At 37.6% G+C, this 15,219-nt stretch overlaps 1 protein-coding gene across 1 annotated transcript; it reads right to left on the bottom strand.

Annotated features, from left to right (window-relative positions):
• Nucleotides 1-2,768: 2,768 nt before the first annotated feature.
• hmgcrb (3-hydroxy-3-methylglutaryl-CoA reductase b) lies at nucleotides 2,769-14,543 on the bottom strand. Its single transcript, XM_039661075.2, has 20 exons — nucleotides 14,423-14,543; nucleotides 13,273-13,460; nucleotides 12,888-12,999; nucleotides 12,555-12,642; nucleotides 12,390-12,474; nucleotides 11,446-11,551; nucleotides 11,003-11,109; nucleotides 10,768-10,887; nucleotides 9,982-10,106; nucleotides 9,692-9,906; nucleotides 9,498-9,604; nucleotides 8,950-9,144; nucleotides 8,703-8,861; nucleotides 7,233-7,390; nucleotides 7,038-7,143; nucleotides 6,363-6,533; nucleotides 6,025-6,165; nucleotides 4,263-4,421; nucleotides 3,871-4,025; nucleotides 2,769-3,370 (listed from the first exon to the last, which is right to left on the bottom strand). The coding sequence occupies exons 1-20, from the start codon at nucleotides 14,523-14,525 to the stop codon at nucleotides 3,319-3,321; spliced, it is 2,652 nt and encodes an 883-aa protein (XP_039517009.2). The 5' UTR covers nucleotides 14,526-14,543; the 3' UTR covers nucleotides 2,769-3,318.
• Nucleotides 14,544-15,219: the final 676 nt, after the last annotated feature.

The raw sequence follows: 15,219 nt of genomic DNA, 5'->3' as shown, positions 1-15,219 counted from the left end.
TTAGTGTTTTTCTGTTTAGAACAAACATTTCAGCTTTGCTTTCATTGTCCTCGTATAATCGTCATCGTTCAGTATGGAATGGTAGGCATGTTTGTGAATGACCTGTGGACCTGCCTTTCGTCTCGACGTTCGCCGTCTCTTTGATGAAGCGCAGAATCTGACGCTGACGAAGAGCTGGTATGGACGATTCTTTTCCCCCACGGTGTAATCTTTAGTTATATCCGCGTGTCAGCAGCTGACGTACCGTAGCACAATTACAGATCCATCGCGACAGGCAAACGATTTTAATACGTCGGACGGACTTTGCGCGCAGATTATTTGTAAATAATTTCATTATTGCTTAAGATCGTCAGTCGATGCTTTTACCTGACTAATCCAACTCCATATGCCTTAGTGTGTGTGTGTGAGTGTGTGTGTGTGTGTGTGTGTGAGAGAGAAAGAGAGAGAGCGATGAGAAGTGCGTATTGCACTCGAAACATTTCTAGAAAGTGCCTCATTATCGATCTGGTACGTCTTGCTGTTACGTACCGCCCACGTTATTATTATATCAAAACCACAGCCACGACCCAGGCATCCTTTAGTGTTTCTACAGAGATCATTTCATATTGATTTTTTTACCTTGTATTATTTAAACGTGATTTTGCAATCAGCAAATGTCATCAGAGAAGTGTCTTCTCATTGGAGAAGCTCTGATGCCACTTCAAAATTCTATCCAATAGGGAGATATGTGGTTGAAATTTGGTAGTTGTTGATTGGGTAGAATTAGTTTATTTATTTCTTGATCCTGAAGTAAAAACTTAATCTCAAGCATTCATAAACAATCTTACAGGCCACAAACGGGCAAAAAAATTATTCATTTTTGTTTTGTTTTCCTGTACAAATATCAAAACGTTCTTAAATAGAGATGCATTTACTTGAAAAATGACTGAATGAATGTCTTGTTTTCTGAAAAAATCGAAATGCTTCATTCAAAGATTATTTGGCTATTTGCATATTTGCATAAACTCTAATTCATTTTAAAGTCGTTTTGTGTCTCAAGTAACTACATCTTGATTTAAGAATGTGTCGATATTTGTGCTGGAAAACAAGACAAAAATACTGAGTAACTGCAGAATGACGAGAGCTTTTACATTTTTTGCTCAACATTTTCGTTGGTCAAATTGTCACATGATAGACTGTTAAAGACACTTTAGAGGACAAAAAAAAAAAAAAGAGCAGGTGCACAACGACGACATCCGAGTGTTTACGGTAAGCTTTCGATTTTCAAAACGTCACGCTCGTACAACTTAAACATTCCAGACACTCGCTGAACCCGATTGTACGAATCCACCAGAGTGAAACCGTAAAGCTGAATGTGTTCCTGTAAAAAACAGAGGCGTTTGCTTGTGTGTTCCTCTAATACAGTCTAGTGTGTTATTAGTTGCATTTGCACTGAATGTAAAGTCCTCTGGGTTCAGATGTTGTGTGTACATACGCGTCACACACTAAAGGTGTCAGGATCAACATGTACTGTGAATAGAGGCGGCGCCGCTGCCGGTTTAGAGAGGAATAAAATGATTGACATCTTTCTGCACCGCTGACTCTTGTGTTGATCATTTCTTTCATTTTTCCCCACATAAAACTACAATGCTTGAAAAAAATCGAATGCAAATAATACTCTGTTAAAGGGTTAGTTCACCCAAAAATGAAAATTCTGTCAGTATTTACTCACCCTCATGTTGTTCCAACCCCGTAAGACCTTCGTTCATCTTCGGAAAACGAATTAAGATATTTAAGATATTAAAATCGCTCCTGCATACAGTCCATAGGCTTCTTGAGGGACTGGCTCTTGCCGTCCCCGAAAAGTCATAAAAGACATCGTTAAAATAGTCCAAGTGACTACAGGGGCTCAATCTTAAGTTTATCAAACGACGAGAACACTTTTGTGCGCAAAAAAACAACAAAAATAACGACTTTATTTCAACTATTCGTTTATTTCTCCCTCTGCGCGAGTCAGCTAACTAGTTTAATAGCGTAAGCTTCTGTTATTGTACGTCACACGCATCACACACACATGACCAGCGTCGACCAATAGTGAGCCTACGTGTGACGTAGCTCTACGCATTCACACTACGTTAACGGACTATAGGCTTATGGAGAAGGAAGTGAATAGTTGAAATAAAGTCGTTATTTTTGTTGTTTTTTTGCGCACAAAAGTGTTCTCGTCGTTTGATAAACTTAAGATTGAGCCCCTGTAGTCACTTGGACTACTTTAACGATGTCTTCAATTACTTTTCGAGGACAGCAAGAGCCAGTCCCTCAAGAAGCCTATGGACTGTATGCAGGAGCGATTTTAATATCCTAAATATCTTAATTTGTGTTCCGAAGATGAACGAAGGTCTTACGGGGTTGGAACAACATGAGGGTGAGTAAATACTGACAGAATTTTCATTTTTGGGTGAACTAACCCTTTAATGTTTATTTTTCCAGTTTGACGCATTTACAACAGTTATTCAACAAAAATACTGACGATTTTAAAATATGCAGATCTGATCAATAATTTAGCAGGAGAGAAAGCAACTTTATAAGACAAATATGGCTTTATCAGCACTTTCTTTAATCAGAAAGTGAAAGGATTTGCTTTTGAGAAAAGCTGAAGCACTTTAAAGTCATAGTGGCAATTCAGACGCATTTCATTAATAGTACACACACACACACACACACACACAATGCAAATAGTGCAAGCATCCACACTCAGATTCATAAACTCAAATCACTTGTTATATTAAAGTAGCACCTGGTTTATAAGGTCCGTCAGTGGAGTTTGTCACAGTGAGTTTGTCAGGATTGATTTGACACATCAATTAAATACATTCATTCACAATCTGATGCTCTAGAAGGTCCAAACCACACCATCATCCATCAAGCCCTGATCTGAGATCATGATTAGTCAGCCAGGGTGCAAAACAAATCCTGTTTTCACGTCCCATTCTCACAGAGTGATAAAAGTTTCGGCTTTATCAGCTTGTACCAGGTTTTGACAAGTCTTGAGCAAGTGACAGTTCTGGCTTGTAGTGCAAGACTAAACGCACACATTCAGTAACGTGAGCAATGATCCAGTCAATCACTGGGCGTCTCGCTCATTAACTCGTGGTCGCCTTATAAAATTGAGGCACATAGCAAACGTAAAACATTAGTAATTCCCATAATTCCCGCTCTGACTGCAAAATGAGCTGCTTCACAGAAGAAAGCTCCTCCAGACGGCCTGAGAACACACACGAGGAACCAGACGTCAGGCGCTCCAGACTCACTTCCCAGAGTTCTCTGGGTGTGCACTCTTCATGAAGCTTCCTTGGGCTGCGGTTCAGTCTCTCTAATATTGGCTTTTGACCTGTTAGAGAGTAAAATAAATTCAGAATCCCGACAAAACAATATCATGGAAAATTATATTGTAATCTAATGAAGTATATTAGAAGATAAATAATATTTGTAATACCACTAGCAATTTAGCAAAATTTAGAAAAACAATGTAAAATCATGGAATATAAATCTATTTTTAATATTACCAAATATGTTAATAAATATATTTATGCTATAATTTGAATAATACATGTATTACACAATTGGGAAAATTATACACATAATGAAACAATTTTCACTTTGTGAAATATACAAGCAATTTCTAAGAAATGGTGGTAACACATTGAATGAAATGTAAAAATTTAAAAAAGAAAAATAGTTTTTTCTTGTAAAACACTAATAATCTGTTTTATTCACAACTTTAAAAACATCTAGATTATTTATAGTATTTGTATTTTAAAAGCAATACTGATTTGTGAATGACATTGCAAATGAACACATATTTAAATATTCTTTATGTATATGTGGTACCTGTTGTGGGTCATGTGACTCTTGACGAGGTGTCCCGCGGCGAGTGCAGCCATCAGTGAGAGCTCTCCGGCCAGCACTGTCCCACAGACGATCCGTGCCAGCGTTCGGGAGTTCTCACCGGGACACTGAGCACTGGCACCCTGAACACCCAACATCTGACACACACACACACAAACCACGGGTTAATCTCACTGAGTGCCTCAGTGACCCTTGAGGGGAGTGAGTGTGTGTGTGTGTGGGTGTAAGTGAGAGTGAGTGAGTGAGTGTGTGGGTTTGTTTGTAAGCGAGAGTGTGTGAGTGTATTTGTTTGTGTGTAAGTGAGAGTGAGTGCGTGTGTGTGTAAGTGAGAGACAGTCTGTGAGAGAGAGTGAAAGAGAAAGTGTGTGTGTTACCTGTAAACAGGCGTGTTGCGCGGGCAGGCCGGTTCCTCCGCCCACAGTGCCCAGCTCCAGTGAGGGCATCGTGCAGGAGATGTACAGATCTTCCCCATCTGTCCCAACACTCTCCATCAGAGTAATACAGTTACTGCTGCCCACCGACTGTGCAGGATCCTACACACACACATCACATCACATCTTATCTGTAATTACATGCACTCACATTTAATTTTGGGCCAATCCCAATTCTACCTGTTACATTCAATATTGTGTTAATTTACGGTCAGTTTCTTCACAGAAATGTTTGTAAAAAAAAATCGCTAAAAATACTGTAGTTTGCTAACGATAGTCCCGCAACATATTTCCGTCGTCTCCGTTGTTTCCTGTGAACTTCGCAAGAAAATAGCTGTAACCCACGCGACTGAGATAACTGCAGCTGTCGACGGCATCTTGGAAGTTGTGATAAACATCGGCGCATCTCCTGTGACGTAGGCGCTAGCGACGACTTATAATGACGTTTAACGGAGGCGTAGTGGTAGTGGAATATTTTCACCCCTACGCATTGCCACTCTGTTTCAAGGGTCAAGGGGAAGGCGAAGGGGTAGGGCTAGGGGAAAGTGAAGGGGTAAGGGGTAGAATTGGGATTGGCCCTTTATATGAAACAATTATTTATTAGGTGTTCAAGCACGAAGTGCTGAAAACCTATTGTATTTGCTAGAAAGAAAAAAAAAAATCCCCTAAAACGCATCGTGCAGCCCAAACCGTAAGGGCTGGAGCTGTGAAACTTTGTCAGATGGTAGGGCCTCGAATTGTGGAGAAGCTATCAGAGTATGACCCCGATTGGCCCATAGGTGGCGCTACAGCAGCCAAAAGTACTAAATTGCTCATAACTCCTAGACCGTTTTGACTTCAATGTTTTTACACCACTGTAATCCCTGGCTCAAGACGGACAAGATGTATATCTCGGATTTCCATTTGGAGCAAAACAAAAATTGTTATTTCGTTTTTTGTCCGAAACCCACTTTTGCGAACTAGTCCCTGGTTTTTTGCCCAATCGGGGTTATGTCAGTGGATAAATGCATGTTAAATAAAATTGAATGCCTTTCGATGCTTTTGTGCTTAAAGGCCTGAACTGCTTGAACACCGATAAATGCTGCTTGCAGCTTTAATTTTATATGTTTTTCTATGTTGTGAAATCTTTACTCAGGTTTCAAGTTTGTTTAATTTAAAAACGGCAAACAAGGCGAATCAAAGTGCTTAACAACACGGAGATATTGACAAACTGCTGATAATAAAATAATAATGACATTATATTATAAATTAATCATCATACAAATAATAATTATTGATTATAATAAATGTGTGTGTATGTATATATATATATATATATATATATATATTTAATAATATATAATAATAATTAATATATTAATATTATTATAACCATATTTTGAATGGCACACAATATGATTAAAAATATGTGTATTAATAATAGAAAACAAGTTTAGATGTATCTTCTTGTCTCCAGCCTATATGTGTGTGTGTGTGTGTGTACTTTTTAAATACATGTCAGTCCATCGCACTTAATTATAACAGAAATTTATCCACTGGAATTTTTACTGGATTGTGAACAGATAATCAAGTAAGATTGTTCATTTTGTTCTTTACAATCAAATGCACTGATGAATCATGGACTATATGATCTATGACCAGGAATAACTAAATTATATGATCAGGAATATAAGTATTAATATGTCACACACACACACACACACACCTGTCCGCAGGCGATGTAGATGGCCGTTACGATGTTTGCCGCATGAGCGTTGAATCCGCCGATGCTTCCGGCCATCGCTGATCCCACCAGATTCTTACTGATGTTCAGCTCCACCAGAGCGCCTGTGCTGCTCTTCAACACCTACACACACACACACACACACACATTACAAGAGAAATCACTGCATTCCATCAGTCGAGTGGATTTCCATTAGTGTTTCTTGCACTGAACAGATTGAGAAGGTTGTGCAACAGACATTTGCACACTTGAAGTGAAACAGAGCTTTCTGACGCCCCCTAGAGGAGCATAAGTGTCTCGTGCTCTTCTGTCAGGCTGACCTCTTTCACCACTCGAGCCGGGATGATGGCTTCACACACTGTGGACTTTCCTCTGCCTTGGATCCAGTTGATGGCGGCTGGTTTTTTATCGGTGCAGAAGTTCCCGCTGACGGCTAACAGACGCATGTCAGGATAGCGTTCCTGAAGTCTGCTCAGAGCCTCTTCTGTTCCCTACACACACCAACACAGACACCGCAACTTTAAACCTTCACTGCCGGTCAAAAGTTTTGGATCTGAACGATTTTTTATGTTTGTGTTTGTTTTTAAAAGGAGTTTTCTGCTCACAATGCTGCATTTATTTGATTAAACCAAAACAAAAAAACAAACAAATAATGTATCATCATATTGGAGTGATTTCTGAAGGATCATGTGACACTGAAGACTGGAGAAATGATGCTGTAAATACAGCTTTGATCACTGGAACAAATTACATTAGACAATATATTCACATGGAGAACAGCGGTTTTAAATTGCAATAATATTTCACTTTTTTTGTGTATTTTTATCAGCCAGTGAAAGCTGAAGAGACTCATTTTAAAATCTCTTAAATGCTTCCTGATCCCAAAACTTTTGACTTGTAGTGTATTTAAGTCAATACTGGAGTAAAAGGTTTCGGCATGTATTTGAGATGCTCGGTGATTTCTGACCCACAGATCTGCTTCATCACACACACACCTTTGACAGCATGTTCATGCCCATGGCGTCTCCGGTCTGAGACTGGAAGCGGACGTAAAGGTTCCTCCCGGCCAAACTGACCTGCAGCCGGTCCAGACGAGCAAACCTGAAGAACACAGAGCTCAAGTTTTCACTGGAAATTCCCATAGCAGTGCTATATGAGGCTCGTTCTGTGCGTGACCTTTGCCCTCTGACCTGCTGGTGTGATCGAAGGCCTGTTTGACGGCACTGAAGCCCTCAGAACTCTCCAGCCAACCCTTGACCTCGGCCGCTCGGCACGCCGACGGCATCTGAACCACCGGCCCGCGGGTCATCCCGTCCGCTAGAACTCGACTGCTCACGCCACCTGACAGCTACACACACAAACACTCTGTTAGAGGAGACTGACACTTACAGTGAGAGAGAGACAAAACATGAAGAGCTGCACCATTAATCGTTTAAAGATCACAATCTCATTCCTGTGTCTATAAAAGCTTTGAGAAGTACGGTCACAGTGAACATTCAGATCTGCGTTTACGCTGCCGCTGAGCCAGAGAGAGCAGTTGTCATGTATAGGTAGGAAACTGCTTCACAAACAGTCTTTTCCAGCTAAATATTAGAAAGTAATGACGCTTTAAATAAAGACGGGGTCAATTACACTGTTACACCAGTAGGTGGCGACAAGTGACTGTTAAAGAGATTTGTTCAAAGAGTCTTTTTGAGTGAGCCATTGAATCATTCACTCCTTTTTAATAGTTCATTTAAATGAATTAAACATATTTAAATAGACTGCAGCAATTAACATTTTTTCAAAACCTCTAGTAAATTATGTTATTATTCAGAATCATGATCTCTATTTTAAACAAAAAAATGAAAGAAATGCTCTACATGAAACAGAAAGAATGAATGTGCAAAAGAAAAAAGAACAACATCGAAAGAGAGAAACCAGGAAAAACAATAAATGAACGAATGGAAGGAAAGAAACAAGCAACAAAAGAAAGAACAAACAAGTTAGTAAACATTAGAAACTAAAAACAATTAATTATCAAATGAACAAATTAATAAACAACACAAATCAAAGCAAAGAACGAATAAACAAAGAATGGATGAATCATCAAAAAACAAGCTGGAATGAAAAAAGAAGAAATAATGATGAAAATGAGAAAATAAAAAAATGAAAGAAAGAAGGAAGGAATGTAAAAAGAAGAAAAACAATAATGAACGAATAAACAAACAAATTAAAGGAAATAAATAAACAAAACAAATAAATTTAAGAAAGAACAAACAAAGAAATGAATAAACACTGGAAACCAAATTATAAAAACGAAAAAAAAAAAGAGTTAATATGTGCATGACAGATCAAATAAAGAACGAACAAAATGATCTAACAAACTAGGAAAGAAAGAAAGAAAGATAATGTGCAAAATAAAAAATATGAATAGATCAACAAAAGAGATACGAGGAAATACAACAATGCAAGAAAATAAATAACACATGGAAGAACAAATGAATAAACAACATATTAAAGCAAAAGTGAATAAATAAAGAAAAGAAGGAACAAACAAGTGTAGGAATGAAGTAACTTGTAATTACATAAAGTAGAAGAAATAATGAAAAAAAAAAACACAAAACGTAAAAAATAATTAAGAAATAATAAAGAGAAAATAAATGAAACGAAAGACTCACTGTGACGGCTCGGCATCCTCGGTTGGTGCTGGCCACTAAACAGCCTTCCGTCGTTGCCATGGGAACGTGGAATTCTTTCCCGTCCAATAGGAGTGGTCCGGCCACGCCCACTGGCACAGGCACGTAGCCAATCACGTTCTCACAGTTAGTGCCGATCACCTGAGAATGAGGAAGCAGAGTTAAACAGAGTTAAACAGCCCATCACACACACACACACTGCATCTCCGCAGCAGATGGTGAGCAGCACCTTTGAGTAGTCGTAGTGTCTGTAGGGAAGGTTCTCCAGCGCCGACGAGTCTGAGAGTTTAGAAGAGAGCATCTCTCGGCGTACGGCCACGCCTCTCTCGGGACTCTCCAGCACTGCTTCCAAACGGTATCCCAGAATCCCTCTGCACTCCACCAATGACGACACCTCAGCGTTGCTCAGGAACCGAGCTCCTCTCTTAAAGAAGAGAGAGAGAGAGAGACTTGACTTTAAGATCACTTTATGTACAAAAAAATTTAAGTTATAACTTATTTTTTTAAAGCAGCTAGAAGAAGCGCAATGGATTTAAAAAGGAGTCTCAAGACGTGAAAATAGCATCTTAGAATACCTAACACTCGCTTACAAAACAAAAACAAAAGAAAACCCTTCACGCATAAATTTGCATACAGCCATCAGGGTTAACATCGCAAATACAGAGATATGAGTTTTTGAGAGAGAGAGAGAAAGAGCGAGACCAAGAGAGAGAGAGAGAGAGAGAGTGTAAAGCACATGACGTGTTAAGATCAGTGAACACATGATTGATTGATTACTCTGGGGTCTTTAAGTATGGTGAGACATTCGTCCACAGGGCGGCGCTGTTGAGACTGGAGCTCACGACACTCGTCCACTTCTTCCTCCTCGTGCTGTCCATCTCCATCTGACAGAGCGATAAATCAGAATAATAAACAAGATTAAATTTGAAGTTGAAATTAGAGAAGTTGAAATTAGAGAAGATCAGGTTCACCTTTATTGGTCTGGACCGTCTTGAGGGCTTTGGGCGGAGCCGACTCCCTCTGACAGCGGTCCTCTTCTGCTCTCCTATTGGTCAGAGCGCAGCTGGGCGTGGCCACAGGGGATTTGATTGACAGGGAGGATTCAGTTTCAGCCTGCTCGAAAAACACGTACTTGGCCGCCAATAACAGAGCGAGAGAGAGCGTGATGACCTGCTCCAAATCCACACTGAGAACAACAACAAGACTGTTAAAAACGCCTGTGGGAATCTCAGCAACATACGCTCTGTTTGTCAGCTGGTACCTGGACATGGTCCTGTCGGACTCCATGTTGGGTGTGGGCAGATCCACGTCTGAACTGCTCATGTTGTGTGTCCGAGATTCAGTCACGAGGCGAGTGTGAGCGTGAACCAGAGCCAGACCTAGAGACTGAAGCACAGACAAAACAACAGGTAAAACCCACTTCCTCATTTTAATCTAAAGTGAAACAAAACAATACACAAATATCAACACAAGTGACACCAGCTCATTAAAAACATAAAGCAAAAAGCCAAGAGAAATGATTATTGTCAAAATACTTTGAGTGTGACCACTGCATTTTTGAAAGAAGTCTCTTCTTCATTTATTTGAGTAAAAATACAGTAAAAACAGTAATATTGTGAAATATTATTACCATTTAAAATGTATATGCTAATATATTGTAAAATGTAATTTATTCCTGTGATCAAAGCTGAATGTGTAGCATATACTCCAGTCTTCAGTGTCACATGATCCTCCAGAAATCAATCTAATGTGCTGATTATCTTCCCAAGAAACATTTTTTATTATCATCAGTGTTGAAAACAGTTGTGCTGCTTCATATTTTTGTGAAAACCATGATGTATTTTATTTTTTCAGGATACTTTGATGAATGGAACATTTAAAAGAGACAGCATGTATTTGAAAAAGAAATCATTTGTAAAATTATAAATGTGTTTCCTGTCACTTGCATTCAATTTAACGTATCCTTATTGATTTTCTTTCAAAAAAGAGATTTTACTGACCCCAAACTTTTGAAGATCTGTGTATGACATGTTGTTTTAAAACTCACCATGATCATTTTGACCCTCTGAGTGACGGGGTTTGGTTTGTTTCCCTCTTCTTCCTCCAGGACACGAGCAAAATGACTGAGCTGCCAGATGGGCCGCCCCTCACGGCTCTCACGGGACAGCTGTACGAGACAAGGGTGAGTGACTGGGGTCAATTCTCATTCACAAATCACTCACAGATCAATGTTCAGTCGGGACATTTTAAACAAGACACGAATCCTGCAGTGCCACACTGACCTCTAACACCAGAGACACACAAGCGGGGAAGAACGTCAAGAACACAAAGTAATTGGCCAGAACCGACATGCAGCCGAAACAGCACATGATCTCCAGCTGGGGCACACCTGCAATCAGACAGGAAGTTGTTATAGTGACAGATGTACAAACAGGAAGTTTAAAGTCAGAGCAAGACATTTTAAAGGGTTCAAGCGACTTCTACACAATACATTTCCATGACTAAATATATTTTGAAGCTGAGCAAAATGTAAAAAAACAAAAAAACAATTGACCATAAAAAATTTACAAGATTTTATCATTTTCCTTAACATTTTCAAACCATGAAATCACAAATAGGTCACAAAAACACCCTCTCAAGGTTTATGACCATAGTAGCCCAGCTTTTAACTTCTCTGGAGGAAAGCGATAGTAAAGAGAGAGAGAGAAATACTGCTTTGACTCACCAGACATGGTGCCCACACCGATGACCAGACACTCCACAAGCGCGTCCAGGGTGAACGTGGGTCCCAGGATGGCCATGCCTTGAGCAATATTCTCTCGGACCTCCTCCTATGGGTCACGTGACGCGTCATTATTACATTCATATGCACCAACATAAAAAAATGTAGAAACAAATAGCAATATTCATATAGATGCACATTAAATGAAGTCACATTTCTTTGTACAGCACTTTTCACAGCACGCATTATTTTAAACCAGCTTTACAGCAAATCATGACGTTAATGTTTATAATATCTTCATGGCTTAGCAGATTAGAGCTGGACAGTAATATAGTTACATTTTATGGAAAAAAAAAAGAAATCATGTAGCTGTTATTTCGCTATATACTGTATATTATATATCAGCTAACGTGAGTATACTCTATGTATATATATACGTATATATTATATATATGTATATATATATATATATATATATATGTATATACAGTATATAATCTTTATTAGTTTTGTCTTATTCAATATCCAATTTTTTTTTGGAAATAAATCTTGTTAAATGATATATATGATGATATATATATATATGTGTGTGTGAGATATATATATATATATATATATGATATATATATATATATATATATATATGTGAAACATCAAAAAACAAAACATTTTTTGAATGTGTATTTTTGTTCATTATTCATAATGTTCACTTCACTGACGATCCAAACAAACTATTGATTTGCATCATCATTTTTAATCTGCTTATTTAAACGGAGTGTATAAATTGGTTCAAATAAATAATTGAACACAAAATTTTGCCTTTTTTTAAAAACATCTGTCTTAACACTTAGGAAAGATGGTGAAACTACATGGTCTTGAAGAAAAACAAAAGGAATATTCATGATGTTGTTTAATTTTATATTGGCAGAAAAATCATATTTCTGTACCTGTGAGTTTGAGCTGAGAGCGAACTTGGCCAGTGTGCAGGCTTTAGACAGATCGATCAGCAACAGGAAGAACGGCAGCGCCTCACTGGAGGAACACGAGGACACCGTTTACACACAAACTATAGCGAAAGATAACAGTGAATGTGGGAGACGGGCGAGTCATACTTCAGTCCTGTGAGCTCTTTACCCAGGAAATGAACGACCACAGTGCTGAACACAAAGCTGGAGAAGATGGTAAACAGACCAGCGATACCTGGACATGAAACAATAAACGCATTTTTTATTATTAACAGTGAAACAGATGAAAGACAACGTTTCCTGGTCTTAAAGTGAACAATCATAAATTATATACACAACATCCAAATCCGCAGGATAAACTTTTAACTTATAAATTGTCTACTAATCTTTATTGTTTTGTTTTATTCAATATCCAATTTTTTTTGGAAATAAATCTTGTTAAATGATTCGGAAAGACTGTTTGAAGAGAGAGAAACTCACCCAGTATGTATTTGGAGCCGAGTTGACGAAGGTTTTTGAACTGGACGTAGATGTAAATGACGGCCATGCATCGTGTGATGGTTAAAATGATCATGTCACCGCTTTGAATTTTCTACAAAAAAGTGAGCAACACCAACAATCTTCATTGGTTTTATACAATAGCTTGCAAGCTATGCTTCTGTAAAGATCATAATTCCCAATCACACAGTTTACAGCACATGAGCTAGACTTCAATTGCAATAAAACAGTTCAAAGACATTAACCTTGTCTGTAAATATACAGAGACATCTACAAACTTTCATGTCAATGATTTTGTGAATGGACATTGAAACAGATCTGTATAATAACATGTATTCTGGAAGTCCAGTAAAGTCGATCCATGTACCTCCTGTACTTTGGGACACTGATGGTTCCAGCCACATATCTGGTCATTAGTGACGAAAGCGTTCATGGACATCAGACACAACGTCACGGCGACTGTTCCCACGATCACCTCCCACGGGTGAGAGGCGACGAACAGCCCATGAAGCCGGAAGACACGCGACAGCATCATCACGGCCTTCAGCGGATCACCTGTTAATGGAACATATAAAACATCACCTGTTAACAGAACATACAAAATGAGTGGGCAGGAAGCAGTTTTGTATTTAATATTTTTAAGTTCTTGTTACTTAATTACTAATATTATTTGAATATAATATGAATGTTATGGACCTTAAATTCATTTATTGTTTGTAAATATAATTGAAACTGATCTTTTGATGCCTTGGCCAGGACACTTGTGTTAAATAAAGGTCACTTACCTAACTAAAAAAAAAATTAAAATTCTTTTAAATTTGTGAAAGAACTCAAATTAATGTAAGAGATAGACTTTATTTCAACTTACATAAATTGAACAAACATAGGCTACTTAAAATAAAAAATCAGTCCCCTTATCATTAACAAAACTATAGTTTCAATATAGATATGCAATCTATTAATAAATATCAAACAAAACGAATGAAGAGAAATCAAAAATAGTTAACAAGCGGCTGTTATCAAGAAAATCACTGTTAACATGGTGTTTGGCCAAAACGAAAACGTTAAGTCAACATTTACTTTCAGAACATTTTTTTTTTATTCAAACAATAAGTTATTCTGTCAAAAATCAGAGGTGGGACAACATAATGACATTTGACATATTTTCATTTTTGGGGTGAACTGCATTTAAGGTGACACCCATAAACTCTGAGGATGTTCACTACTACTAACACTAATATAATCACATTTAACTGAGCTATATCATTGTTTGGAGTGAGGCAATTAATTCATTTCAAAAGTCAATCATTTTAACTTTAAAACAGAAATTAAATAACAAGGGAGTAGCATGCTAAGCCACTTTAGCATAAGCTAAAGGAGTCACAGCACAGCAGTCATTATCTATCCACCTTAAAAAAACAAAACCGACCAAATAGAATACATAAATCTCATGTCATTGAGTTACACAATTTATTTTTCATTCTTGTTCAGTTTATCTTGTTAATTTTGACACATACCTTCATCAGTTCTCCTCAGATCGGTGTCCGTCTCAAGCCAACTGACGTAATCCACCCTCAACTGGAACGCGCACGAATCACACAGACGCGAGCACGTACCCATATGACGTCGTCAGAGGTCAAAAGTGAAAACGTTATTTATTCAAACTATGATCATGCTCTAATTATGCTTTTAATAAGTAAGTGAATGAAGAAATTCTACAGCAGAGTTGAATGAATTTATTTAGACCTTTTAATTTTACGTGTTAAATTTACTCATTAATTGTTATTACACTTATTTCGTTGAAATTGTTGTTTTCTAACTGCGATGGTAAGACATTAAAATATAATTTAAATGTTTTTCCTTGGTTTCTCATTTGATCTAAATAACCTAAATTATATTGCTACCATAGACAAAGGATTGCATTGTTCGGTTAGACATATGGGTTAGAGAGCGACATACACGCGTTTACTGCCAAACATAGTTATTAACATATAGTAAGGATAAGCATGATGTGCATATTGCCTAATTGCAAGCTTGTTTCAGAAATGGTGACAACAATTTTTTTCCATAATTATTGAACATCATTATAGGAGTATTAGGATGAATGAGTTAGAATTAAATGTTTTAATAATCATTAGAAAATAGACATTAAGAAAATAAATTTACTTTTATACTTTTACTTTTTTTTTTAAATACTTTTACTTTTAATTTTACTTAAATACTTTTACTTTTAATACTTAAAGTACATTTAAAATCAGGTACTTTTTACTTTTTACTTAAGTATGGTTGTCATTGTGTTACTACTTTTACTAAA

Source organism: Pimephales promelas, chromosome 19, assembly GCF_988280905.1.
Source record: "Pimephales promelas chromosome 19, fPimPro1.hap1.1, whole genome shotgun sequence".
In the NCBI taxonomy this organism is placed as follows: Eukaryota; Metazoa; Chordata; class Actinopteri; order Cypriniformes; family Leuciscidae; genus Pimephales; species Pimephales promelas.
This window is presented reverse-complemented; position numbering and strand designations above follow the sequence as displayed.